The sequence below is a fragment of the Oreochromis aureus genome, linkage group 3, assembly GCF_013358895.1.
Source record: "Oreochromis aureus strain Israel breed Guangdong linkage group 3, ZZ_aureus, whole genome shotgun sequence".
Taxonomy (NCBI): domain Eukaryota; kingdom Metazoa; phylum Chordata; class Actinopteri; order Cichliformes; family Cichlidae; genus Oreochromis; species Oreochromis aureus.
The window spans coordinates 66,777,228-66,804,986 of record NC_052944.1 but is presented as its reverse complement, the minus strand read 5'-3'; the positions used below and the strand labels follow the sequence as shown (position 1 = coordinate 66,804,986).

General features: G+C 39.8%; 1 protein-coding gene across 1 annotated transcript; it reads right to left on the bottom strand.

Annotated features, from left to right (window-relative positions):
• Positions 1–4,315: 4,315 nt before the first annotated feature.
• On the bottom strand, positions 4,316–13,004 carry LOC120437358. Its single transcript, XM_039607905.1, has 4 exons — positions 12,849–13,004; positions 10,730–10,866; positions 10,275–10,591; positions 4,316–4,762 (listed from the first exon to the last, which is right to left on the bottom strand). Exons 1-4 carry the CDS (start codon positions 12,927–12,929, stop codon positions 4,407–4,409), a joined length of 891 nt encoding a protein of 296 aa, XP_039463839.1. The 5' UTR covers positions 12,930–13,004; the 3' UTR covers positions 4,316–4,406.
• Between the last annotated feature and the right edge of the window lie 14,755 nt (positions 13,005–27,759).

Genomic DNA, 27,759 nt, shown 5'->3' with positions numbered 1-27,759 from the left:
GTCATGATCACAGGACATCAGGAGGCAGCATTTAACCGATATGGCAGAAGTAAAAGTGAACATTCAGAAATCACTTGAAAAGTTATTCACAAATACATATTTTATTCATACTTTCATTAATGTTGGGTTGCAGGAGCAGCAGACTGAGCACAGACACTCATATGTCCCTCTCCTCAGCCTCCTACTCCAGCTCCTTTAGGGAAACACTGAGGCGTTCCCAAGTCTGCCAAGAAACATACGTCTTTGTCATTCGTTAGATTGCACATAATTAACTCTATTCCTCACATCTTAGTCCCTCCCACTACAGATGACAGCAGAGGAGGTGAAGATGAGGCATGAGACAAGATTTAACAGGTCTATTGTGGAGGTGTGGTCCCTGGCTCAGCTGCAAGGGAGAGGTGGTGCAGTGAGCTCAAGGGGGGCGGTGCTGGAGAGGCAGGTGGGGCCACAGCTGGTAGCGTTTGAACTGATGACAATCTCTTTTACCTTTATAGTGAAGCGAGAGACTGGCATGAGAATGGAGAGCTGAGACCAGTGCCGAACAGACTGTGGGTCATTATATGTGCGTGTAATTATAAAAACTGATATCCAATAGCACAAACATTGCGTGTGTGGAAGTCCATCTTACAAGGACATTAACAGACATCATGGAAACCTTGTTTTAAAGTGGTGTCAGTGTAAAAAAGAATAATGTGATGTCAAACCTATTTGTTTGAGTCACAGGCACAGAAAGAGTGAGAAGTCTGATCAGCTTAAATAACTGAAGCGATCGATCTTTAAAGAGTCCTCCTCCTATTGCTGTTTGTATATCCAGCTGTGCCACAGTGTTTAGAAACTCTGTTCACCACATCAGACTGACTTCACTTTGATTTAAATCCTTTCTGTCTGGTTTGCTCTCTCTGAATAATGATTTTGTGCATTTTGAGGCTTAAACTGGTTTTAGAAGCTGTGATTCTGTCCTCTTAGATGCCTTATAGATGTCTTAGTTGACAGACAGCTACTTTTGAGGAATCATCGCAGTCCTTCGACTGTGTGTGGTTTATTGTCGTCTCACAAATTGTAGCTGAAGGCCTGATTTTCTTTAAAATACTTTTAAAAAGTTAATATTCAAGGATGTTTTATAGAGAAAGAGAAACTCAAAAAAGCAAAGTGCTTTCACAAAGACTTGAAAATAGTCAAAGATGGAGGCACACACCAGGATTTTGGTGGCTCTCAGTCTACTGAGAATGGTATCCTAACTGTCCCATTTTTGTAGGTTTGCAGTCTTTCACCTCCTTTGGCAGATGTTTTCTTCTGTTTGCATAACCAACAGGTCCTTTGACCTGTGTGACTCCACATCTCCTCCCTATTAGCCATGAGTCACTGCCAATAGGGCGCAGATGGATGCAGATACCAGAACTGAGGTTTTAGATTTTCTTCAAAGCATATTTGTACATCTTTACATTTTCTTCAATACAATTGTTATTCATTTATTATAATGTAATCATTTTTGTTCACATCCCATTTTAAATGATCTTGAGTTGTGTTCTGTGTAGTTTATACATGTGGTTTTATAACTACAGCATATTTATGGCAGGTTTGAAAAAACTTGTGCATTAAAACAACATAATAGGAAACCACCAGGAATCTCAAATATTTACTAGTAATGGTTATTGGAAGTATGACTAATGTTCTCTGAGTTCCTTCCATTTTTATAATGTTGCTGACTAACATAGAAGCTAACCATGATGAGCAATCTCATTGCTGACCTCTTCTTTTCTCTCTTTGTGACCAGCTGTGCAGCCTGTTCCTTCACTCATAGTTTGGGTTTGACCTGCTGTCATAAGGTCATCACCCAGGAAATAAAGACAATCAGACGTTACTTTGAACAAAAACACATTATGAGTGCAGGCAGCACGATTTCCTGTGAGCAAGCTGCAATTTAAAGGGAAGTCAAAGATTTTCCATGTGTAACGGCGACTCCCTCTCTTTGTGGCCTTTGCAGTGGAATTATGTCTTCATAGATGATTTATTACCACATCATCTGAAACCATAGAGGTGGTGAATGACTCTTAGCTGTTATTTGATAACAACAAGGGGGGAACTTAATATCTCAGGATAAGATAAATACCATGTCCTAATATTTTAGTATTTATATGATAAAATGTATTGTGTCTCTGCTTTTAGGATAACAAACAGGTATGATTCAGTGATTTTGAATCACTGAGAGACAAAAATAAAAATGTGATTACTGCAATTACCTCCATCATCTTTTCCTTTAGCTGCCTCAAATCTCTCGTCTCCTGCTTGAACGGACTCAAACTCCATCATCTTGACCTAGGGCCACTCTAACCACTGTGCTCATGCAGCTGCAGACTGCCACCAACTGTAGTCCAGGACAGTGGATGTGAGGCAGCACACTCCAGAATTATTCCATATATATATATATATATATATATATATATATATGGAATATAAATACTGAATAAAACAGAGTAACCTGGAACATGGGAGGGAACACAGACGTAGCGATGCTGAACACGAGGAGACTGAGGACTTAAATACACACATGAGGTGATCAGGAGAAGTGCAGACACATGAGGACACAGCTGACTCCAATGAAACATAATGACAACACAGGGAGAGTAACACTCGACACACTAACATGAGACACGGACCTTCAAAGTAAAACAGGAAATATGACAGGCACAGACTAGACACTAAAGTAAACCTAAGAACAAAACTCTTAACCAGAATAACAATGAAACTTAGGAGTATAATATTCTAAACAGGACAACGAAAGAATCAGAAAAAACACCAAAATACAAGAAACTGAAAATGCCTGATCAAAATGACCAGAACTGTGACACCACGATATGGTTACTGGTTAACGACTTCACCCATCGAAACACCGCGATGGCTGTAATGATGACACTTGATAATGAAAGTCAAAACCAGTGGATGACATCATGGTCATGGCTTCCTCTATCTTCCTCTCTTTATGACCCTTCCACCTGCTTTTTAAACAAACATTTTCCCCTGAGTTCAAATGATTTATTAATAAAGTTTGGAAATGGATCATCATGTATTTTGTATGTGATCAGTGGAGTATTAAAGAAAACAGTAATCTTAAGCATCTAATACAGGTGGTTTTTGTGGTGACCACTCATTAAAAGCTGTTAAAAACAAAAGTCATAGAGGAAAGTACTTTCAGATTTGACCACAGAACTGGGTCACCCATTAATTGCAGACAGCTGTTGAAAGGAAACCCCCATAAAGTTACATGTAGGAGGTGCAAACCACTAATAAAATCAACACCCGCAGGTTAACATGAACGAAACTGATCACGTCACAGAGAGTCCCTGTGCTCTTGGTCTGTGGAAGGGCTTTCCACAGACCAAGGGAATCTCTCTCTCTCTCTCTCTCTCTCTATATATATATATATATATATATATATATATATATATATATATATATATATATATATATATATATATATATATACACATATATATATTATATAAACCAGGTGAATTAAAATGCTTGAACATATCACATGGTTAAGTGTCAATATTTACATGAGGGATTAAAAATATGAATGAAAAATGAATGTGTTGTGCTGGAAAAACAGCTGATTGAATTTATTGCATAGATACTAATTTTCATAATTAATGTGCAGGCTGGACTCAAACACAGGGCTCAGGAAGGCCAGTTTAAGTTATTTTACTTACAGTGAACTAATCATCTTGAGTTTATCAGTTAGTGAAGATCTGAGCTCAAACGCTAACAGGAGCGGGTCAGATAGCTCCTCCACAGATTCTATTTCAGATTACTGCCTCTCAGGAAAACAAAACAGGACTTCTGCACAGAGGAGAAAACAAGGAAGCTACAGGCAACGTTTCACAGATGTGAGGTGACAACTTAAAAATCATGTGTGTTTAAAAATATTACTAAACATTTAAATACATCATCCAGCAGCTGGGACTTATTTGACCAGAGGTGGAAAGAGTACTCAAAATTTGTACTCAAGTACAAGTACTGTTACACTGGTTAAATTGTACTCAATTACAAGTAAAAGTACTGGTGTAAAAAAAAATACTTGAGTAAAAGTACAAAGTACTCTTCTCAAAAACTACTCAGAGTATTAATTACTTTTTAACAGACTGATGTTTTATTCTGTCGTCAATAGCAGGCATTCAACTCGATTCACCAGTATAAATATTTATGTTCAAAGCACATTTTTCAGATGAACAAGGTATAGAAAGGTAACTTGTTTTGTACATAAATGTAGATATAAAAGAAGGAATTTTGTTTGTTAAAACAATGACAAAATGTTTCTGAACATGCGTAGAACCGTTTAAACTTTTCCCCATACACTGAACAACAGGCAGGTAAGTGTCTTAAACTCTTAGCATTTCTGTCACACTTTACTTTCTGAACCTTTTGTTCAGTTTCAGCAAGAGCTGGTTTTCTAAATTAACAGAGGCTATCCGACTTCGTTTGGCTGTGAAGAGTAAACCAGCACAGCTAAAAAGTCGTTCACACGCAGCAGAAGCAGGTAGAGTTGTGTTCAGTTTAAGAGAGAGGTTTTTGATGGCTGAGAAGGAGTGCAGCAACTCCATGGTGTCTGTGGCACAAGCAAGATAACCATCAAGCTCAGCTGCACTTTGCAGCCTTCTGGAGATTGGTCTGGAGAAGAATTCATCTTCATCAGATGACTCTCTTTGCTGATCCTCACTCTCATGCTCCGTCGTTTCAAGATGTTGTTTAATGTATGCCAAGGCTGTAATTGCAAGTAGATAACACAATTTTGTTATTTACAGGGTTCATACGCCTTTTTCAGGGTCAAATTCAAGCACTTTTTAAGCACTTTCAAGGTCCCTTTTCAAGCTTTTCCAGCACACATATACAAATACATATATAAATGTGTGTACTGTCTCAGTGGCTGATAGTGCCCCACAGGTCTCAGTGTGAGCGTGAAGACATTTACAATGTTTAAGTAGTTTAATGCGTAGGTGCTGACGATAAACACATTTTGAATGAAAGCCGGGGAACTTTGGTAGCACAGAAACACGTGGCTATTCTTTGTGACCATATGGCTCGGTCCCTCATATTACCATTATTTCACCCAAAGGCACCAAGTTAATACTTAAAAAAGCTGCAGCAATACACACAAATATAAACAGTACTTGGTGACAACTTTGCTTTTAGCCTTTAACCCTCTGGTGTCCAGGGTATAATTGGCCGTTTTTGACAACTTTTGATTTGGCCTCTATATTTCACCTTTAAAAACTGTTTATCTAAATTAGAACAACAATTAAGAGATTTAGAAAAAAAACAACATACAGATATGAGTGCCAACTTGGCTGAAAGCATTAAAGATGTAAGAAAACAACTAAGCGATCTGTCTATGGAGGAAATAGAAAAGAAACTGAGATTCACAAAACAAACATTTTATGAGTCTGGTTCCAAAGCAACCAAAATACTGGCTAAACGATTAAAATCAATACAAATAAGTAATGCAGTTAATAAGATTAGAGATCCAAATACTAAGGAACTACTAAATGAACCAACACAGATAAAAAATGCCTTTCAAAAATACTATAAAACATTGTGTAATCAACCCGACCAGAAAAATGGACAAGAAATTGAAGAGTACTTGGCTCAGTTAGACCTTCCTTCTATTGGGATAACTCAAAATGAATTTTAACTAAACCAATCACTAAGGAAGAACTGGATAGGGCAATAAGGAGATTGAAATCTAACAAAAGTCCAGGGAGTGATGGGTATCCCAATGAGTAGTATAAGACTTTTAAAGAGGACTTGGCTCCTATTTTGATAGATTCTTTTAACTGGACACTAAAACACGCTAAAACTCCACCCTCTTGGAAAGAGGCCATTATATCAGTCTTACCAAAAGAAGGTAAAAACAAGGAAAACTGTGAGTCTTATCGCCCAATCTCCATCTTAAATGTGGATTATAAATTATTTACATCCATAATCACAAGACGCTTAGAGCTGTTTCTCCCGGATTTGGTGGATGAAGACCAGACAGGATTCATTAAGGGCGACAGACACAAGATAATATCTGACGCACATTGCATATAATTAATGAAGTTAACAAAGAGAAAATCCCAACAGCTTTAGTGAGCTTAGATGCTGAAAAGGCCTTTGATAGAGTTTCTTGGATGTTTTTTTTGCTGTTTTGAAAAGAATGGGCTTTAACAGTATCTTCATCGAGTATATACAATCCTTGTACCACAGGCCATTGGCTAGAGTTAAAATAAATGGGGACCTGACAGACAGTTTTGAGCTCTTCAGAGGAACCAGGCAGGGTTGTTGCCTGAGTCCAGCCCTTTTGCTCTGTATATCGAGCCTTTGGCCCAGTATATACGGCAAAGTGCAGACCTAAAAGGGGTTTCAGTTTCTAAAATTGAACAACGAATAGGTCTCTTCGCTGATGATATAATTATATACCTACAGGATCCTGATACGACCTCGATTGATTAAAGCATTAAAATATTTTGGCAAAAATTCAGGGTATAAACTAAATATCTTAAAGACTCAAGTACTCTGTCTGAATTATTTCCCCAAAGATTCAATTCAAAACGAATATAAATTAAAATGGGACTCAAATAAGATCAAATATTTAGGTGTCTATCTAACTAGTGAAATAAGTACACTATACGAGGCAAATTATGTAAAGATTAGTAATACAATTCAAAAAGATTTGATTAAATGGGCTCCACTTGTCATGGATCTTAGTTCAAGAATAGAGGCAATAAAAATGAATGTGCTTCCTCGACTACTGTATCTATTCACTTCATTGCCATATACCAGATGCACAATTTGTTAGATGGGATAAATTAGTTAGTAGATTTATTTGGAAAGGGGCAAAGCCAAGAATAAGATTTAAAATACTCCAATTAAGAAAAGAAAAAGGAGGACTTGCCCTCCCAAATTTCAAGGAATATTTCTATGCAGCCCAGCTGAGATATTGTTTACTGGTGTTCCCCGGATTATATCTCAAAATGGAAGCATATGGAGATAAATTATTGCTCATCATGTCATCCACAAGCAAGATTGGGAGAGGAAACTATACAGTCTATGAACGCAAATTTTATTACTGAATTCACTATTAAACTCTGGTGGATTATAGTGAAGAAATATAGAATTATAGAAGACTGTAAATTGTTGATTTGGCCTGCATTTTCTCGAAAATTCCAAAGTGGACAATGGGACAGTACATTTTTAAGATGGGTCAATAAAGGAATTACAGCAATGTGCACATTAATAGACGGGAAAACATTCAAATCCTTCGAGAATCTACAGAAACAATTTGGACTGGATAAATCAGATTTATTTAGGTACTTTCAATTAAGACATTTTTACAATACAGAAATTAGTAAGAAGCTCTTGAGAGAAGGAAGCCAGATAATAGAAATAATAACAGGTGCATATAAAAATCCTCCATCAAGAATTTTATCGAAATTATATAATGGTCTGCAAAATTTGAATAGGAATGAAACATTATATATCAAACAAAAGTGGGAATCTGAATTACATCTTGAATTGTCAGAGGATGACTGGCGATCCGTATGTCTCACACAGCATAATTCCACCAGCTGGAGAGAATATGGCTGGAAAAATGTGATTAGGTTCTTTATTACTCCTTATATTAAAAGCAAGCAGCTGAAAACATCCCAACGATGCTGGAGATTATGTGGAGACTGGGACGCCAATCATTCTCATGTGTTTTGGAAGTGTAAACATATCAAACCTTACTGGGAAAGCATTGCAGTAACAATGAAGAGAGTGCTGGGGTATGAAGTGCCGTGTGAGGCACGAGTAATGTATTTTGGAATATGGGGAAATGTAAGAAAGGAGGACCATTATTTGTTTAAAATTATGTTGTTGTCAAGCAAAAAGGTAATAACAAAAAACTGGCTGAAAAGTGACCCTTTAAAATTGGAAGAATGGACTGATGTAATCGAGGAAATATATATGATGGAGAAAATGACCTACACTCTGAGACTGAAATCTGACAAACATCGTGTTGTGGAAGTTTTTTAACAAAGCCTGCAGACACGATGAGCGGTTACAAACCCAACACTTTATTTCCCATGCATGAGGAGAGACGTCAGTCAGGGGGGCACTGAAAGTAGTCTCTGACAATGAACAATTCAAGTTCCTTTTATACACAGTCGCAGAACAAAAGGCTTTTACAGTTGCAGTTCACACCTTGGCTCTAAACAGAAAGACCCTCTATCACTTGTGTGAATCTCCCCCACTCTGGGGTCAAGTCTTCCTGTGTGAGCTTCCGTCTCCTGGCTTCCTCCTCCTCGGAGACATTCACCAGTTTCTCACCGTCTGTTTTCCCGGCGTGAATGAGGTGTGAACCAGACGTACTAAACTAAGTAACATGAAAGCATTTCATCAAGACAATACATTAAAGAGAAATCCCACAACAATCGAAAACAGTGGGCAAAATGGATAGCCTATAAGACTCATTCAGTTCCATAAGGCAGGGACCTTTCCTCGTTTTTTGTTTTGTTTTGTTTTGTTTTGTTTTATGTTTGTTTGTTTGTTTTTTTTCTCTTCCTTTTCATATTTTTGTCTGCGTGAACTATAAATTTGGAAAAGTACAAAATAAAAAGTTAAAAAAAGAAAAGAAACTGTTTATCTTGCCAATCTGTTATTTACTCATTTTGACATAATGTATCAGCACAATTTATCTAAATTCAGACAAAATTTAAAATACGAGTAGAAAGTGATATTTTTGACTGTAAAAACCACAAGCATGTTTAACGAATCATTTTCATAACTTGAAATGCAAATAGAAATTGTACATTTTTTAAAAATATCCACAAGTTTTGCAAACAACAAAGTTATATGGTATGGTAAATCCTGCAGGTCTGACAGTAGGTGTGTCACTCCTGTTTTCCATGTGGGGACAGCGTTTACACTGCAATCTGCCTTTGGTGGCTTTTTTGCAGGAACTGTGACATTCACTTGTAGAACTGACACACAAAACAAAACAACGACTACACTACACACTAACTACACAAGACAACACACTAACTTGAGACTCCAAACACAGTAAACGTCACAAATCTCTCACGTATCAAAACTCTCTCTCTCTTTCGCTAATTCGCTCTCTCTCGCCGGTCACTCTAAAACTTCCCTCTCTTCCCAAACAACCAAATGCCACATGTTGCCATATCATTTTTTGATTGGTCGACATGGTACATTTTTCCACCAGTAGGGAAGGAGTGTTTTTTCCTTTCTTTTTCACTCACAAGCAAAGCGTGTTTGCTAGCGCTCTCACTAGAAAACACCGTTTTTACCGTTTCTTCCAGGAGTAAACGCCACTATTGTATTCCGAAAAAACCCCAAACAACACAAATTAAAAACTGGTATTTAGGTTGAAGTCCGCACGTTCGACCCAAGTTGAAATGGAGACTCTGGGTCCATCGACCCCAGAGGGTTAATCAGAAAGCCTTAAGTTGGCTAGTTATGTATCAGGCTAATGTTTAAAACTTTCACTTGAGTAAATTAACTCGTATTACTGCTAAGTAATGTTAGCTAAGTTCACAGCATCTTCCATAATAGCGCTGCCATACTGCATCACACTCAGTGCATTTCAATCATTTCTCCAGCGAGTTTGATAGCTAGCAAAATAATAATCATAGTTTTAAAAAATAGCATGTGTAATGTACACGTACTGGAAAATTATTTACTAGCACTCACCTATCATGCGACTAGAGAGCGCAAACTCCGCCATTGTTGTTTTCCATCAAACACTCATTAAAACAGCAACCTACAGGTATGTTAGCACACTCATCACCGACTGGCAGAGGGAGGGGGGGTCACAAGTTGAAATAGACACAGGGCAGCCCAGGCGGGAAATTTTGCTTTTACATTTTGCGACTCATTTTATTTCTCTATCTGATAAGAAAACTATTCAGTCAGATAGTTATTTGTGGTGAATGAAATACAGTTACACTTTCAAGCACTTTTAAGCACCACATCTAAAATTCAAGCACTTTTCAAACCTTGAAAAGACAACATTAAAATTCAAGCATTTTCAAGGATTTCAAGCACCCATACGGACCCTGTATTTAAATTTCAGTGATTATTCCTGAACACAAATTTAAAATCGGCAAATTCTCCAAAAGGATTGTTTAGTATTCAGGACAGACCATCAATAACTTACAACGTATTAGGGGAAATACTCACTTAAGCATGTGTTCAAATGTAAAAATACACAAAAATGGGATCACATGAATCCTTACCAGCCTCTATTACATCTGCTCTGTCAGTCCAGGAAGTCTTGAACTTGGGTAAGAGGACTGCAGCTGCAGCCAACTCTGGATCCTCTATCATCGGTCCAAAACGCTTTTGAAGGCCATCTTGCAGGACTCTGATGAGTGGCACACATGTCTTGCTTGATGTCTCCAGCCTGCTAAGTTTGGACAGTAGTTGTTGGATTACTGGCAGGAGCCATCCCATAAAGGAAGTGGACTCAGACTGAAGGATGTTTGAAGTTTTCACCAGTGGCTTCATGGTGGTACAGTACTCCCTAAGGAAGGCAACTTCTGCAGGACTCAACCTGTAAGACACAACAACAAAACCCACCATGACTATAATAGGGATCTTCTGATTTAATATTAAGAGTCTGCTCACGTTTTTAACCATCCATTAAGGAAAATTCCCAAAATTTGCAACCATATTGGTAGGTTTTACTCACATTTTCACCTTGAACTCCTCACAAATGCTCCTGATGGCATCTTCCCCCTTCTCATCAATGATGTGTATTATCCTTTCAATGGCAAGGTAGGTTGAATTCCACCGTGTTGCATTGGGACGAATGATCTGTAGCTCACACTTGTTGTTAGAGTGAACTGTTAAATGTTTGTCATTTTTATGCTTACCATCCATTTCTACATTGTTTAACTGTAGGATGAAAAGAATTCCACTGTCCCCCTCCCCAGATTCTCGAGGTTCTGGGTGGGGGGCTGTAGTCTTTTATTACAGGCAACATCCTTGTGAAGGTCTTTTTGATGTAAGCTTCCTGCCCAGCAGGAGGTCACACACACACACACACACACACACACACACACACACACACACACACACACACACACACACACACACACACACACATATGCATACAGTGCTTTGTCTTTGTAACCAAGGGGGTTTATGAGGGGAGGTACTATTGTTTTGTGTGAACTGTCTCTCAATAAAAGGCAGCGAGAGGAGGCCATCGTCGGGGTCATTCGTGATGAGCTAAGATACCAACGAGGCCTCCCTTGCGCAAGTAATCAATTGAACGCTGTTGCCTTGTTTTTCTTTCATGGGAATAAGTCCTGGATACAGCGGGGTCTGAGTTTAGACACAACACTTGTCCTCTACCACTTCATTAGCCAAATGAGACCGGCCAGTTTTGTTCCAAATGGCCTGGCATTTTGCAAAGGTTGCACGGGAGAGCCTCTTGTAGGTGTCATTCATGCTGTAACTTTTCTGATGAGCTGACCAACAATCAGTAGTGGTAGCAACAAATTTGACTTTATCCAATGCTGCAACCAAAGTCATCTTCATGTGATCAGGAGCTTCACAGATTCTGGCACGGACAGTGGGTCTGGAGATGACTTTGGCTTGAGGTTGTAATGTGGTAACCAATTCTTTGAAGGATGGCTATTCTACCACTGCAAATGGCTGTAGACCCTCACATATGAAATTGATGACAAGCTTGTCAACAGTTGCTTGTGGAACATGTTTGTTTGCAGCTCTCAACATCAGGTCTGGTAACTTGGCTTGTGTATTTGCTGAGAGCTTGTTTGGTGTGGCTGTGGTCTTTCGCTGACGAGATGTTGATGCCACAGTGATATTGTACTGCTCAATCTTCGATGGATGTTTCCTCTGTAGAGATAAATATTATCATACGTCAGGTTCATACATTACTTCATAACATCACTGTGATTAACACTAAAGGAAAATACATTTTTAAAACATCATTCAACTAGACTTGAGCTAATTTTTGATTGTTTAGCATAGTATAAAAGAGTGGTGAATTTGGTCAAACTTTGAAGATATATTGCTGTATTTATTCACAAGTGTAAACCAATTTTGAACGATCATTGCAAAAAACATGTATTTCTGTATACATTCTAAGTTCTGTAATCTGTATACTATCTGTAAAAAGAGTATCGACCAATGTATCAGTATCTAAATATTTAACTCCTTTTTATCAGTATCACCCTAAAGTTTTCAGTATCAGTCAGGTCCTAAAAATACTAAGAGAGCAAAATATGTGTATATAGCAAATCTAATTTAAGAAAAGGGATCACATACACAAAAATACTGCCCATACAGCTAACAAATAAAAACAATCCACATTATGTTCTTTAAAAAAATATATCATGTTGGGAAACATATAACCCTACTGATTACAAGCCATGTCACCATGATAGATCTATATCAGGCCAATGATACTGATCAACTGATCCATCAATCGGGCTCTGGTACATGTCAGCTGAGAGCTGGAAGATTAATTTGAGATGCAGCTCAGCACTGTGTGCCAGTTTTTTGTTTTTTTTAATATAGGCCAGCTGATTGTAGGCCTGTGAGTTTTAAATGACTACAAATTTAATTTATTGCAAGGACGGTGGTTGTCCAAATAATAAGCTAAAACATTCCTACGAATTGTAGCTCAGTTATGCATGCACACACACACGCACTTTAGCTAGCTCCGTCTTATTTTAATATCAGGCTAACCAATGGCAGTGACAATATCTTAGCCAAACTAATAACCTTAACACACATGAAAAATAAGAAAGCAATATTGTACACGTAAAACCTCTTACCTCAATGTGTTTTTTTAGATTAGACGCCGAAGTCTTGTAAGCTGAAATGACTGTAGAGGTCAAACAAAGTTTGCACTGCATCTGGACGCTGACTCCTTTTCTTACGGTGGCTGGGAAGTGTAAGTTGCAACAGATTAAAAAACCACAACAAATTAAAAACCCGCAACAAATTTAAAAAACCCGCAACAAATTAAAAAACCCCACAACAAATTACAAAAACCCACAACAAATTAAAAATCCTTGACGGGATTGTCTGAAATACCAGAAGTGACACAACGATTAGCCTAATAGGGCTTTTGGAGCGTGATGTTACGAGAGGGGGCGTGGCCAGGATTTTTGGTTGAGGCGCCATGCTTCTGGGCCAAACAAAGCGCTAGCGAAAGAGGAGCGAAAGTACACGGATAACACCAGCTATGGTTCGTACTTGCTGTGCGGTTGGTTGTAAAGTTAGATCGCACGACCGGCAAGGGAATAAGGTTGAAAATGGTTTATCTTTTCATTCTTTCCCCACCTGGAAGCAACATGAGGCAGCTCATGTATCGGATGTCATGTGTCACTCTCTGGTTTTATGTTTCAAATTCGTTTAAGACATCCAGAGTACTCTGATGAAATTGACAAGGACATCTCCAGTTTACATGGGAAACTATTATTTCATGTTTTTGAGATTATTTATTTACATCACTTTTCAGAAAACGTACATACAGGTCTTATTCAAAACTGCATATCTGTTTTTTTAATGCATGTTGAAAGGGCAAAAATATTCCTGAGATACTGTTAACATTATTAATTTTGAAGGCTATTATACAGTGGTATTAATTTAAACTGAACACAAAAGGATTTTGATCAAAGTTAATGTCTCCACTTGTTTAAAAAAAAGAATTCTGTCATTTATTTGCTTTTATTATTTATTTATATGCCCTCCGCGGACCATCTCTGCACTGCATGGGTGATTAGTGGCTCCGTGCACACTAAGGGCTGCACACAGGGACAAGGCGTACTAGGTTACGATCAGATCTTCCCTGGGCAGGGAGAGGTGATGAACTGTATGCCACTTTTTCATTGGCATACATTAAGTACAATGTTTTATTGCCTACGGTGGGGCAGGTCACATACTGGGTGAAGGTGGGCAGTGTGGAGTCCAGCGAGACATGATTAAAGTCCCCTGATATTAGAAGAAGAGCTCTCGGAGATTGCGTTTGCAGTCTGCGGACCACAGAGAGTCACAGGCTGCCTCCACGGATGCTAACGGCTAATGTCTCAATGTCTGTGTTGCAGAGTTGTTCTTTCACAGCGATGTGCCCAGGGGTCCCACAACTGTCTTTAACAAACACTGCCAGCCCCCCTCCTTTCCTCTCACCGCTGTCTCTCGTCTTGTCCGCCCGCAGCAGCTGGAAGCCGGGCAGTCTACTCACAGAGGGAGTACCGGGCAGTGTCGGGGTACTGCCACTGTGACCGGGTTAGCGTCATTAGCTCCTCGATCATATCAGGGAGCGATCTCACATTTACAGTGATTACAGGAAGGAGAGATGGTGTGTAAGGTGTCCTTCTCGGGAGACATCACCCCTGTCTCTTCCCTCACTGGGGACGTAGGGTCTGTCTGCCGGTAGCGCAGCTGCAGGGCGCAGCGCTAACAGCTGATCCCTAACGTAAACAAAAGAGCCATGCGCCGAGTGTCCAAATATGGGTGAAAAAAGTGGAGATAAAAGAAGAGAAAAGTCAACATAACTAGCACGAAGTGGTAACACATGATGGCAGAATCTGATTGCTAAGACATAAGTTAAAGGTTAAGAGAAGTAAAGAGGAAAATAAGAAAGCTCAGAAATGAGCAGAGCTAGCTCTGCTCATTACCTGTTAACTGTGGTACCTGTTATGGCAGCTAAGGTTTCAGAAAAAGTATTCTGTTGTTTGTTTGCTTGATCATGCCTTAAACACATCAAAATGCATAGTGGGATTATAATGCAAGTCAATACTGTGACAAGCACTGGTACTGAATAGGCAATCGCTTAGCAGCAAGGTGAATCGGTGATGCATTAGTGTGGTCTGCACTTCCTCTTCTTTGATTGGGTGAAATGAGTTGAAAGTAATTGGATAAGGGGACCATGGGGAGTGCCCTGCATAATTTCAATAAAACGCCGTTTTAAACGCCGTTACAGCTGGCACAGAACGCCGTAAAAAACGCCGTTTTTATGCTTCTTTGAACGGCGTTTTCTGCCGAATGGCGGAAAAAACGGCGTTTCCGTCTGTCTTTGAACGCCGCTTTTTACGTCACTTGGATGGTGCGTTCAGGGCGCCATGTGAGACTCGGAAAAAATGGCGTTTGTCGGAACAGAACGCCGTTTTTTTCGGCGTTTTGAATGATTAAACGGTGTTTTTTTACTCCATTTCTTAACCAAACGGGTTAGAAAAGTGGCGAATTTTGGCACTAATGGCTTGCCATACTAATGGCTTGCCATAAGCGTTAGCCATGTTAGCACGTTACCTTCAACAGGTGGTCAGACTGCGAAAACAGGCACTCAGTCAGATTTTGGGCTCTCTGTTTCGCTGCAGGGTCCCTTCATTCTTCACATATCTGTGTCGAGCCGAGTGTAAATCCTGAGGCTGAACGGCCTTTGTACAAGCACGCACGCTTCTTAGCAGAGCGAAGCTATGAGCTAGAAAAATCCAGGCAGACAGCCTGCATCTGTCCAACCAATCAGAGAGCTCCTTACATCCCACGGTGTGGCTAATTTGAATAGCCGCAAGGAAGTTGTTAATCGAAGAGCTAATCCAGCAACTAATCCAGAAATTAATCCCTGAGCGAACAGGAAAGGGAAATGGATTTTGAAATGCAGTTTATTAAAGTGCAAATGGAAAAAGGATTTTGAAATGCAGTTTATTAAAGTGCAATTGGAAAAAGGATTTTGAAATGCAGTTTAATAAATTGGAATTCAAAAATAAATTTACAAATGCAGAATTTATTCTGCAATTCATTATTTAAGCACAGAATTTTTTATTTCGATGCGCGTGGCTCTTGTGGTCCTCCATACTCATATGCATCAGAGGGAATTCCACCACACGTCACTAGCCCCCACAGCAAGCGGCCGTGCATTCACTAAAGCAAAATAAAATAAACCTATAAATCAAGCAACATAAAACACAAAACAACTCAGTAAATGATATACAGAGAAACAGCAACAAACACACACACACTTCTAAGGACCTCGACATCTCTCTCGCATTGCGTTTTTTAAACATGTTTCCATTTGTCACTCCAGTCTTTACTCTGAAATACAGGAAGAGAAATCATGGCTGAAACAATTTCTCATGAAACCAGGGGTGTGGTCCAACAGTCAGGAACCTTCCTCACCAAAACTAACTGAGAGAAGTGACCCAGAAGTGTCTGTGTTGCAGCCACAATGAATCAAGATCATGAACTTTATTAACTGATCAAAGTCTATTCTTCCATCTTCTGTATTATTCAGTTTGCATTGGTAATGCCCATTATTGTAATGCTTTTTTAAGATGAGCAAAACTTTATTTTACTTTGGCTTAGCTGGGATAAGTGATGGATGGAGGGAATTTTACTTCAGTCACAGAAATCCTAAACAGGAAGGAGGAGCAGAATTAGAGTGGATCACTATCCAGCAGGGAAACAAGATTTATTTCAATTTCTTGGCCATGAGTGAGATTTACTAAGTGGGCAAATTAGGGTGATGACACCGTTCCAGAGTGATCTATTAATAGTGCACCAATTTACATTCAGAGATGCATGCAGCCAGTTCATTTCAGCATTAACCGGCTTTCTACCAACAGCAGGACAAAAACAGCAGATTCAATCATGGAGACACAATGTTTTAATTAGTTTAGCAGATTCAGTAAGTGCAGGTCTTCAGTTTACATTTCCTTGTGAAAACAGCACAGCAAAGGAGACTCTGTGACATTTTGGTATAAGGGACATATCTTCTGACCAACCTGCTGGGACTGTGTGAGGTCCTGAGGCTAAGAGTAAGGATTTATCCACAGGAGAGCTGCGTTCTTACAAACCATCCCACTGTGTAAACCTGACATCTGTGGAACAGCTGAGCTGTATGATGTGTACAAGGACACAAAACATTATTTACCATCAGATTCTGAACCCTCCATGTGTTAATCAAGAAACTGCTGCTGTGCTACATCCATAACTAATGAATAAATTAGGAGCTAAAGCTAAAAGGACAGTTTATTTGTACCAGCTTCATGTGAACACATTCAAGAACATCACAGATGAAAGAAACATTAAAAACTTGCACACTACATAAAGCAAGAAAAATAGTTTTTCTTTCAGGTGGTTTCAGAAAAAACAAAAACATCAAACACCTCCAAGACTCTCTTTGAAAGAGCTAAAAACCTTTATTTTCATGGTCCAATCATGAGTGAACTCCCCGATGAAGCCTTGTGTGCTAAAACATGTCAGAGTTTTAAAGGTTAAACATGAGTTTCCAAAACGTTTTGCTGGAGAACGATGAACTATTTGACTGAGTTTCAATTATTTACAGACGAGCAAAACCAGGACAGAGAAAAAAAGACAAAACTGACTCAGTAAAAGGACAGAAAATAAGATCCCATGTGCATCTGTATTATGTAGAAGTTCAGCCCAGCAACCAGTTCAGTTCAACACAAGTTTAAATGATTCTATCTGAACTCTGTGGAGCCTGATCTCAAGCTTTTTGAGTCTGACTCTGAAACCAGAGGATCTTTCTGTCTCTTCAGATTCACTGTGATCCAGTGATGGGAGTGATTTCAGCCCTGAGTGATCACGCTGATGTTTGCACAGAGCAGACAATGAAGTGAATGTTTTGGCACATTGGTAACAGTGAAACAGTTTATTAGTAACGTGGGATCGTTTGTGTTCAGAGTATGAACTGAGATTCCTGAAGCTCTTGTCACACTGGTCACAGCTGTAGTTTCCTTCCATGTGTGTACGTTCATGATAGTTACGATGACCTGAACGTGAGAAGCTTTTGTCACAGTGTCTGCACTTGTATGGTTTCTCTCCTGTGTGGACTCGTTTGTGTGCTTTAAGCTCACCTGCAGTGGTGAAGGATGACCCACACTGATCACAGAGGTGCTTTTTAACCCCACTGTGAATCAGTTCATGTTTCTTTAAGTTACATGATGTGGTGAAGCTTCTCCCACATTCTTTGCAGTATTTCAGTTTGTCTCCACTGTGTCTACGTTGATGTGTTTTTAGGGTAGCTTGCGAACTGAGAGTTTTTCCACAGAGGTCACAACGAAACTCTTTCCCACCACCACAGTGATGACAGGGTTGAGAACTGGATCCTTCTGTGTCGCTCTGCTTCTAAACAAAGACACAAAGACAGTGTAAGTCAGTCCTTCAACACTTTTATCCTGAACGTCGCCTGAAATAAAGAGCATCTCTGCAGACGTCCAATTACATTTTATGTTTCAGTTAACACACTCAGTTTACTGGGCTGCAATAACTATAATACTACCACCATAATACTACAGTAATACTAAAATCATAACTGAAATGAAAATCTGAATAATCACTCAGAGCTGCTTTTCCATGCAGTAGAATTGCTAACATGCTAACACAGTTTAATGAGCAGAGTTGTTTCAAACAGTCAGGCTAAAATGACAAGATAAAAATACAAATACATACCTCACAGTAACTGCACTTGTAGAGTCTCTTTCTGGTGTGGATCTGTTGGTGTTGTCTCAGGCAATGTGGAGATTTAAAAGTCTTCTCACACAGGTCACATTTATAAGGTCGTCCCTCAGTGTGGTTAAACATGTGTTGTTGTAACTCTGTGTGAGTTATAAACTGTTTGCCACACTGTTCACAGCAGTACACATCATGTCTGGTGTGAATGCGTAGGTGTATATTTCGGTGCCCTCTCAGGCTGAAAGTTTTTCCACAGATGTCACAGCTGTATGCCTTAATTCCAGAGTGGGTAACTAGATGTCTCTGTAAGCTGCTACTTTGAGTAAAAGCTTTGCCACACTGATCACAGCTGTACGCTTTAACTCCACTGTGGATGAGTTGGTGTGTTTTTAGGGAATGCTTCCAGGAAAAAGACTTTCCACACAAGTCACAGCTGAACGGCCTCTCTCCAGTGTGGATGACCTGATGCTGTTTTAGTGAAGCATTCTCAGTAAACTCCTTCCCACACTCATCACAGCTGTATGCCTTAATTCCAGAGTGGGTAACTAGATGTCTCTGTAAGTGGCTACTTTGAGTAAAAGCTTTGCCACACTGATCACAGGTGTACGCTTTAACTCCACTGTGGATAAGTTGGTGTCGTTTTAGGGAATGCTTCCAGGAAAAAGACTTTCCACACAAGTCACAGCTCAACGGCCTCTCTCCAGTGTGGATGACCTGATGCTGTTTTAGTTTAGCCTTCACAGTAAAATCCTTCCCACACTCGTCACAGCTGTATGTTTTCTCTCTCTTTCTTCTGTGAGGTTTGTCGGCCTCCTGAGAGCGCTGACTTCTCGCTCCATGTTGGTCCTGCAGTGACAGAGATACAAACAGAGGCAGTGAGTGAAATGCAGTCGTGGAACACCTGAACCTTCAAACTCCCTCCATTAACACTAGTTTTAAACCTGAAGGTGGAGTGTGGCACCAAACACCTTAAAGGTCTCTTATCCCCACCTGCTGGTAGTTCTAACACATTACATCCAACCTGCTGTTAAAAATAATTCATGACTGTTTAAACACTGAAATCATGCCCATCCCTCCTGATTGTGTACACACACACACACACACACACACTTTTATATTATTTTATAATTTATATCATATTGTTGTTTCCTATTACATATTTGTATAATTTTTTATAGATTTATATATAATCTTTTACTGATAATAAATCCTATGTTTGGTTATTTGTTTATTCAAAAGTAACCCCATTAGTTTCCACAACAGAGGTTGCTCGTCTTCCTTCAAATACAAGCAATCGTGGGCGATCGTAGCTCAAGAGTTGGGAGTTCGCCTTGTAATCGGAAGGTTGCCGGTTCGAGCCCCGGCTCCGACAGTCTCGGTCGTTGTGTCCTTGGGCAAGACACTTCACCCGTTGCCTACTGGTGGTGGTCAGAGGGCCCGGTGGCGCCAGTGTCCGGCAGCCTCGCCTCTGTCAGTGCGCCCCAGGGTGGCTGTGGCTACAACGTAGCTGCCATCACCAGTGTGTGAATGTGTGTGTGAATGACTGGATATGTAAAGCGCTTTGGGGTCCTTAGGGACCAGAAAGGCGCTATATAAATACAGGCCATTTACCATTTTTACATAAAATATTACACAATAAAGTGGATTCAAAATATCCACATAATTTTACATCCACAGTGGGGTTTCACAATTAAAATATAAGCAATCAATAATAACAATAATAATATCAATAACATTGAGACACATTACACAAATTTCAAAAACAAATCATCTCTTACAATATTTACAACAACTAAAAGCTCTATAAATCGGCTTTTAAGTGTTCATTGAAGTTTTGAATAGTTGCTAATTCTCTAATTTTATAAGGCAATTTATTCCACTTAAAAGTTGCTCTAAGTATAACAGTTTTACACAAAGTTACTTTTAACTCGAGGATTTAATAAATTGCAGTTTGTTGAAAACTGTGTAATATGATTATGTATTTCATCTGGATACTGCAGCTGAGCAGAAAAAAAATGTGTTGTGTTTAACAGTATTGCTTTCTTTATAACTACAAGTATTAAATCCCAGTTCTTTGTATTCCCTACGGAGAGAAAGACATGGCTCAAAGTGGTCAAAGCTCAAAAGATGATCTCTATTTTTCATTCCCAGGAATGGAGACCTGAACACACGAACACATAAGCTCAGGTCTGAAGCACAAACAGGAAGCCTAGTTATGTATATACTTCCTTTAGACGTCACACACACTTTAAGTTTCGATCAAAGACTCTGCTTAGTTTCACTTTCTGGCTGCAGCTCCTATTTTCTGCAAAAGCATGTAGTTTCCTGTCAGTACTTTTTGGCACAGACTGTACTCAGAGTTGGGCCTCTCTTATACATAAACAATATAATCAGCAAATAATAATAAGAATATATATTTAAATCCCAACAGACCCCCTTTTCGTCTTTTTTAAAAGACGACATAAACCCTAATTTATCCCATTAAGTTTTACTTTCATGTGACAGTAATAGCTAAAATTTAAGAAACATCTAGCTCTTAGACAGCACCTCACGTTTGCGCTGGGCTGTGAATGGTCCTCCCTTAATTATTACCCCCTTTTTAAGTAGAATCCCAGTTTAAACCCACTTCTGACTTCCCTCACTGCTCACGGTAAAATCCAAACAGATATAATTAGCTTTTCCTAATAACAGGTCCTAAATTACTTTTCATCACTCTTTGAAACAGCCTCTATAGAGTTAAAATTTACTCCTGGCTTTTCACCCCTCACGGGTAACATATATCTGGCCTTAACACTATTCTTGGGCAATTTACATAACATAGAAATCCTGCAAACTATAACTAAAGTCCTTCTCATTACTCTTCATCACTTTTATGCTCACATTTAACCTGTGTCTAACAAGCTTTTAGTCTCCTAAACCACACATTCTCTGGAACTGAGGTTCTCTGTGCTCTGTGCTTCTTTTCGGGGTCTCCCTTTCTCTGGTTGGTTCCTGGATTCTCGCCAACCCCTCCGTGGTTTTGCTCTGGTTCTGGAATCGCCTGTAAAAGATAGATAACAAAACACCTTTCCCTGCTACGCCTCCATAACCTATTATGTTCATCAATTGTTCGCTTAATTCAATTCCACAACACAGTGTGATGGGAAATCAGCTGTGTTTTGCTGCCCATTTTATTTCGAATCTGGCGCAAACCGGCGAGACAGTTCCTGAATCAGTCACGTGGTACGGACTGCCCGCGAGGCCTCGAACGTCACTGCATACGTAATCAAAGGAAGCCTCGATACGCGCTTCACAAAAACTCCCGAGATTACCCGACACAGGTATCGAAGCTTCGACACACAGGACACATCACTGCCGTTGAGGCTGCGTACTTTAAAGATGCAGAACCTGAATTGGGACACAGCCATGATGATCTCCAGCTTTGTGCTCGTCAACATTCTCACCTGAGTTAAGAAGACGATTACTGAAATGGTCTCAGCAGGTCCTTTAATGACAGCAATGAAATGCAGTGAAAAGGCTTTTTTGGGATTAAGTTCATTTTCATGTCAAAGAAGGACGATGCAATTCATCTGATCACTCTTCATAACATTCTGGAGTGTATGCAAATTGCTATTAGAAAAACTTAAGCAGCAACTTTTCCAATTTCCAATATTTATGCAATTCTCAAAACCTTAGGCCATGACTGTATAACCTCTTTTTAAGTTTTGTGGATATTATACATGGTTATGCTCAGGATATGTCGGCCAATTTCCACTGGAAATGCCTTTTAGTTAAACTGTCAGCAAGGAATTTGCATTTGCACTGTTAAATTTTTATATAACTTTAATGCACATAAAAAACAGCTGCTTTTTTAAGTGAAAATACATTAATGGTTTTTTTAATAAAGTTGTGGAGTTGTAAAGTATTTTGTCTAGTGTCAATTATATCATCAGTTATATTGTTATCGCAAATTTTCAAATGTATATCGTGATAAATATTTTTGGTCATATCAGCCTGCTCTGTCTGTCACCTTCTGTGTTGAGCTCATTGTTTTCTCTGTAGTGGCTGAGCTGAGTCCAAGTAGCTGAAAATGTTCCTCTGCTGCTCCGTCAGACTCTTCTCCTCCTGCTGATCAGCTGGGACACAAAACAGATCTTTGTTAGGCTCCACACTGCAGTCAAAGTGTCTCATATGTTCATCTGACAAGTAAAAGAACACATTTTTGCTTCCCGAGGTGGGCAGCTTATTGGAAACAAACACAGAAGGTTTGAGCACTGATACCTGGCATGCTGGCATTGCATCTTTCATTGCTGGCATTGAAAGATGCAATGCCAGCAATGAGGATTGTCAAGACTGAAACCAATCATTAAGCAGCAGTGGACTGACCTCCATTTGAGACTGCTCCAGCTGCTCTGTGACAGTCAGTAGATCTGCTACAAATTGCAGATCATATGCAAGTTTTGGAAATGACATTATAAATATTCCTAACTTAGACATGGCAGCCATGTTGATGTATTACCTATATTGGCTGAAAATGTTCATTTCCAGAGAAAAGACACAGGCAGACTATCCTTACAGGATGTGATGTTACATGTTATTATGTGATGTTATTGAAATCATCATGAACAACGGGAGTGGTGATTTCTATAACTTTGTGTATATAACTTGGCATTTCTTACTGATGTAGGCCAAAAATAAATACATAATAAAATTTAATTTATTTTAAAGGTTTATTTGCAAGACACAAAATCAGACAAAATAGAAAGTTCCACATGTATTGATGAACTTTACACACACATAAAAGATATTAAGGATTGTGCATTAACATAAAACTGTTGTCGAAATTCACCAGAGAAACACACACACATGAAAAAGAGAGAGAGAGAGAGAGAGAGAGAGAGAGAGAGAGAGAGAGAGAGAGAGAGAGAGAGAGAGAGAGAATATGCAAACAGCTACCAAACAGTCATCATAATTCGTCATACAATCAACAATTAACAATCACTAATTAATATTAAAATCTGTAACATAATGTATTGTTTGGAGTTTAGTCTGATTGTTTCAGGATGACCTGCCATTATCCAATGACACATCTGCTTATCTGTATCTTTTGCTCATTTCTCCTCTTCTTTTCTATTTTTTCTAAACTGAGCCCCTGATGACTTTGAACTTTTCTTGTCCATCTTCCATTGGTTTTAATTTTGCACTCCAGTATGAACACAAATCCCCCAACTCGAGGATCACCACAACATAACCTAACAGACCTACACCTTAGTTCACAGATTCACTTTGTCTAAGGTTTATTTCTGGGATTTCACACAAACCAGGATTCAAATCATGAATACATAATGGGCTTGGATTTACATCATTATGAATGAAATGTGCTCTGTTTGGAAGCAGCAGGCCTCCCTCCCCTTTCCAGGGATTGTGTGTGAGACTTTAAATCATCAAACTGTAAATTATAAATTTTTTGCCAATGCCCGTGATGCCGCCCCCCACCACGATGCCGCCTCCGGCAACCGCCCGTGTCGCCCGTATCAAAAACCGCTACTGTGTGTGTCACAAGTTAATCTGGCTGTAGGCTATGGTACTTGGCCAGAGGTGCCGCTGACTCGACTCCATTTGAGCGCACACAAAGTAAACTGCACGCTTTAATTGTGCAGCGAAAACGCTGAAATCGGAGTAATAACACGTACGAGGGGAACAATGAGAAGACAAGATTCTCCCGATCGTTTACTCTGGCTGTCCTGTGAACAGCATCGGCATGAGAATATCACCAGGTAAACCCGCGACATTTTTAAACATTTTGTTGTTCAAGAGGAACAAGACTGACGGAGTGTGTTTGAGGGAACCTCACAAATGTCCCAGATGACACATTTGGTGTTTATTTGCCTTTTTGTCGGTAGCGGCAAGTCTGCCACACATCTGTTCAACCAACTCCAGTTAATCTGGAACACCACCCCACGTGTACACACACGCACGCACACGCACACGCACGCACGCACACGCACGCACACACACACACACACAGTGAAACGTTTGAGAACCACTGCTACAGAACAATGGGGATTTCCGTTATATGGTGACACCTGCACCTCACGTGACGCCCACAATTGTAAAAACTGATGCTTGAGCGCGCGTGTGATGCAAGTATGTGTAGAGTGTTGCGCGCGTGATCAGTGGTGAGAAAAACAACTCACGAAACTTGACCTTTCTATACTCGTGGCTCACTTGCACTTTAATCTATTCGTTTGCACACTTACACACACCCAGCTGTGGTTTCCTGTTTTGCTACACTCTGGAGAGCCTCGCTTTTAACGGTCTTCTCTCACAGAGAGCAGCAGAAAACTTCGATAAACTCAAGACTGACTGAACTCAGTTCAAAGTTACCTTGGCACTTACCTTTAGATGCGAGAGGTAGTGATGGTCCGCTTGAAGCTGACGCTCCGGTGCGTGTGTCAAAAAGATCAACGCACTGCTTCTTCTTCTTACATTTATATTGGCGGTTGGCAAACAATTGAAAGGTGCATTACCGCCACCAACTGGTATGGAGTATGGTCTGGAACGACGCTCAAAAGAAAAAAGAAAAAAAAATTTCCTCAAATCCTTCCAAACAGGTTCCCCTCTTTTAAAAACCGAAATAAGGCCTGATAACTTTTACTTCCCGATTCCTTTCACAACAAATCAAAAAGATCCAGTTCGATTTTTAGGTTACTGAGATTTTGAATCAATTGTCTCCTCTCAACCTGATACCTCTGACACTGCAACATGACATGTTCTATAATTTCCTCTACCCCACAGTAATCACATTTTCCGGTACTATGTTTCCCTATAATAAAGTATTATTCAAGCCAGTATGTCCAAATCTCAGTCTGGATACAATCACCTCCTCCCTCCTAATTCGTCCTGCATTTCTCATTCCTCCCACCCTCCTTTGAATCTTATACAACCATCGTCCCTTCCTTTCCTCCTCCCACTGCTTTTGCCATCTTGCTGTCATATCTTGCCTTACCATACTCCTTATCTCTGATTGGCCAAAACTAACAGCCATGTCAACCATCCCATGTTTTACGGCCTCCCTTGCAACTCTATCTGCCTTTTCATTCGCCCATACGCCATAGTGTGCTGGCACCCACAAAAACACGACTGCAAGTCCCATCATGCGTATCCGGAAAAGTGACTGCTGAATTTCTGCCAAAACATCTGCTCTACTGTCTGAGTGACTATGCTGTAGACTGATCAATGATGAACTTGAATCTGAACAAATGACAGCAGTTACTGTGAGTCTTTTCCCCACACAGACACTACACAGACCTCAGGGTTCCCCCACACACGGATTCCCACTGTAACCCTGACTAGGATCATTTTCAGGACTTAAACAAATCAACTTTATAATGAATACTGTTCTGCTCACATCTCAAATGATAAAATACAGAAGTTGGCTGTAACAAAATTAATAAACGCTGACAGGTGTCAGTGCTACCCCTTCGCTTCCTGGCAGTGGACTCTTTAGTTGTTGCAAAACTCTAGATCAGGGGTAGGCAACCTTTCTGATGACGAGTGCCATTTAAAATTTCCTCAGAAGTCAGTGTGCCATATGATTGCATTAGCAATAAATTTAATAAAGCTCTATATTAACAGTTACACACTATATAGAACTCCTTTATAGAATTATATTTGTTCGCAGATGTTGGCAGCTATCAGCGAATAGTTATCAGCTATTTTGAAACCAAAAAAAAGACACTTTTTATCCATAACAAGAACTCCATAACAGCAAATGAACTGGACAACAGAAAATACAAATGCTATTTATGGTTTCCTCACAACAATGATAAGAAAAATAAACTAAGCCAATATGGCATGTCTGTTAATACAGAGACACACATGATAATATGATCTCTGGTCTCCCACTCAGAGACACAGGTGTTCGAGTGTCCAGCATTCAGACAGATACCTGAGGACTCATGTGAGAGAAAATCTGCTCACACAGATATGTAGAGCCAAATACTGTCAATAAGGCCTCTGCAATGTTCTGAAGACAGTTAAACTTGTCAGGTAGTGATGTCCAGCAGGTGACAATGCAAGCTCCATGAACACACACAGCTGTGGATTCCAGCTGCTTCGATGTTATATGTATGATTTCTATACATTTTACGTCAGATAAAAACTTTGGTTGTAAGCTTCAGATAATTATTTAATAAAAGCGAGACATTTTAAATGAGAATAAGAAAAGTATTTCTTTGTGTCCCCCTTTCCCTGTTAATGCCCTACCTGGCCCCCTGGCAACACTTTGCTAGACCCGCCCCTGCACAGTTACCAGCTGTCAGCTACTTAGAAAAGGATCCTGGTGTTATTTGTCTCTCAGAAACAGTTCATAACTTCCCTTCAACTCATTCATGTCACCTAAAAGGTAAACCTGTTTCTCCATCACCTGTTCAGCTCTGATGATTCAGTAAGGACATCTCCTGGTTTCATCTGCATGTTTCCCTCTCACCAGATATACAAACCGATATCATGACCAGCAGCTGTAGCTCCAGCAAACATCAGCTACTAGAAATTAATATTAAATACATTCTAACAACAGCTGACGAAGCTTAAAAGTGCTGCTGTTGTTTAGCACGACATCTGCTGGTTTCGTCTTTCTGGCGCAAATTGGGCGATAAACAAACAAGAGAGAAAAGCCGATCAGCTGATCATTGATCCGTTTCATGATTGAAGTAGAAACAGGAGAGAGAGGGGAGAGAATGAGAGAAGAAGATGCAGCTGTGCAGCGTAACGACAGGATAAATCCAGCTTTGTGTCTTTTTCCATCCTAGCTGAAGTCCGGGACAAACTGCGTTCCTTTTCAGCTCAACACGAAACACGTAATATTTTCTCTGAATGCTGGACGATTCCGTCTTTTTACGGGACGGTTGGCAACTCTACTTACTAACCTTGTGAATTAAATAAAGTTCAACATCAGTAACATCACAGCACCCACCCAGCAGTATATAAACTCCGTCATGCTAGCTAGCACGCAGTACGAGTTATTGTAACTGACTGTAAAAAGTCAGCACAACGAAAATAAACTCCACCTAAACTTGGTTTATATCTGACCCAGATAGACTGCAGGTCATAACTTCTTACCTGAAGTTCAGTTCACCTGACACTCGGACCTGCACTGCCGGGCCTCTCCTCCTCCTGCCTCCCCTTTCTCTCATCCATCTGCTGGCCTCCACCACTTGCTAATGTTACTGAATCTGAGGAAGCACCGCCATAGCCACCACCAAACAACTGAGTTATTTTTACACA

Excerpts from the sequence above, each read along its gene's own strand:
- LOC120437358 (XM_039607905.1), bottom strand. The coding sequence starts at position 12,929 with ATGCAGTGCAAACTTTGTTTGACCTCTACAGTCATTTCAGCTTACAAG. Across the intron at positions 10,592-10,729 it reads GAGGAGTTCAAGGTGAAAAT|GTTGAGTCCTGCAGAAGTTG; the intron begins GTGAGTAAAACC and ends TGTGTCTTACAG. Across the intron at positions 4,763-10,274 it reads AGCAGATGTAATAGAGGCTG|CCTTGGCATACATTAAACAA; the intron begins GTAAGGATTCAT and ends TTGCAATTACAG.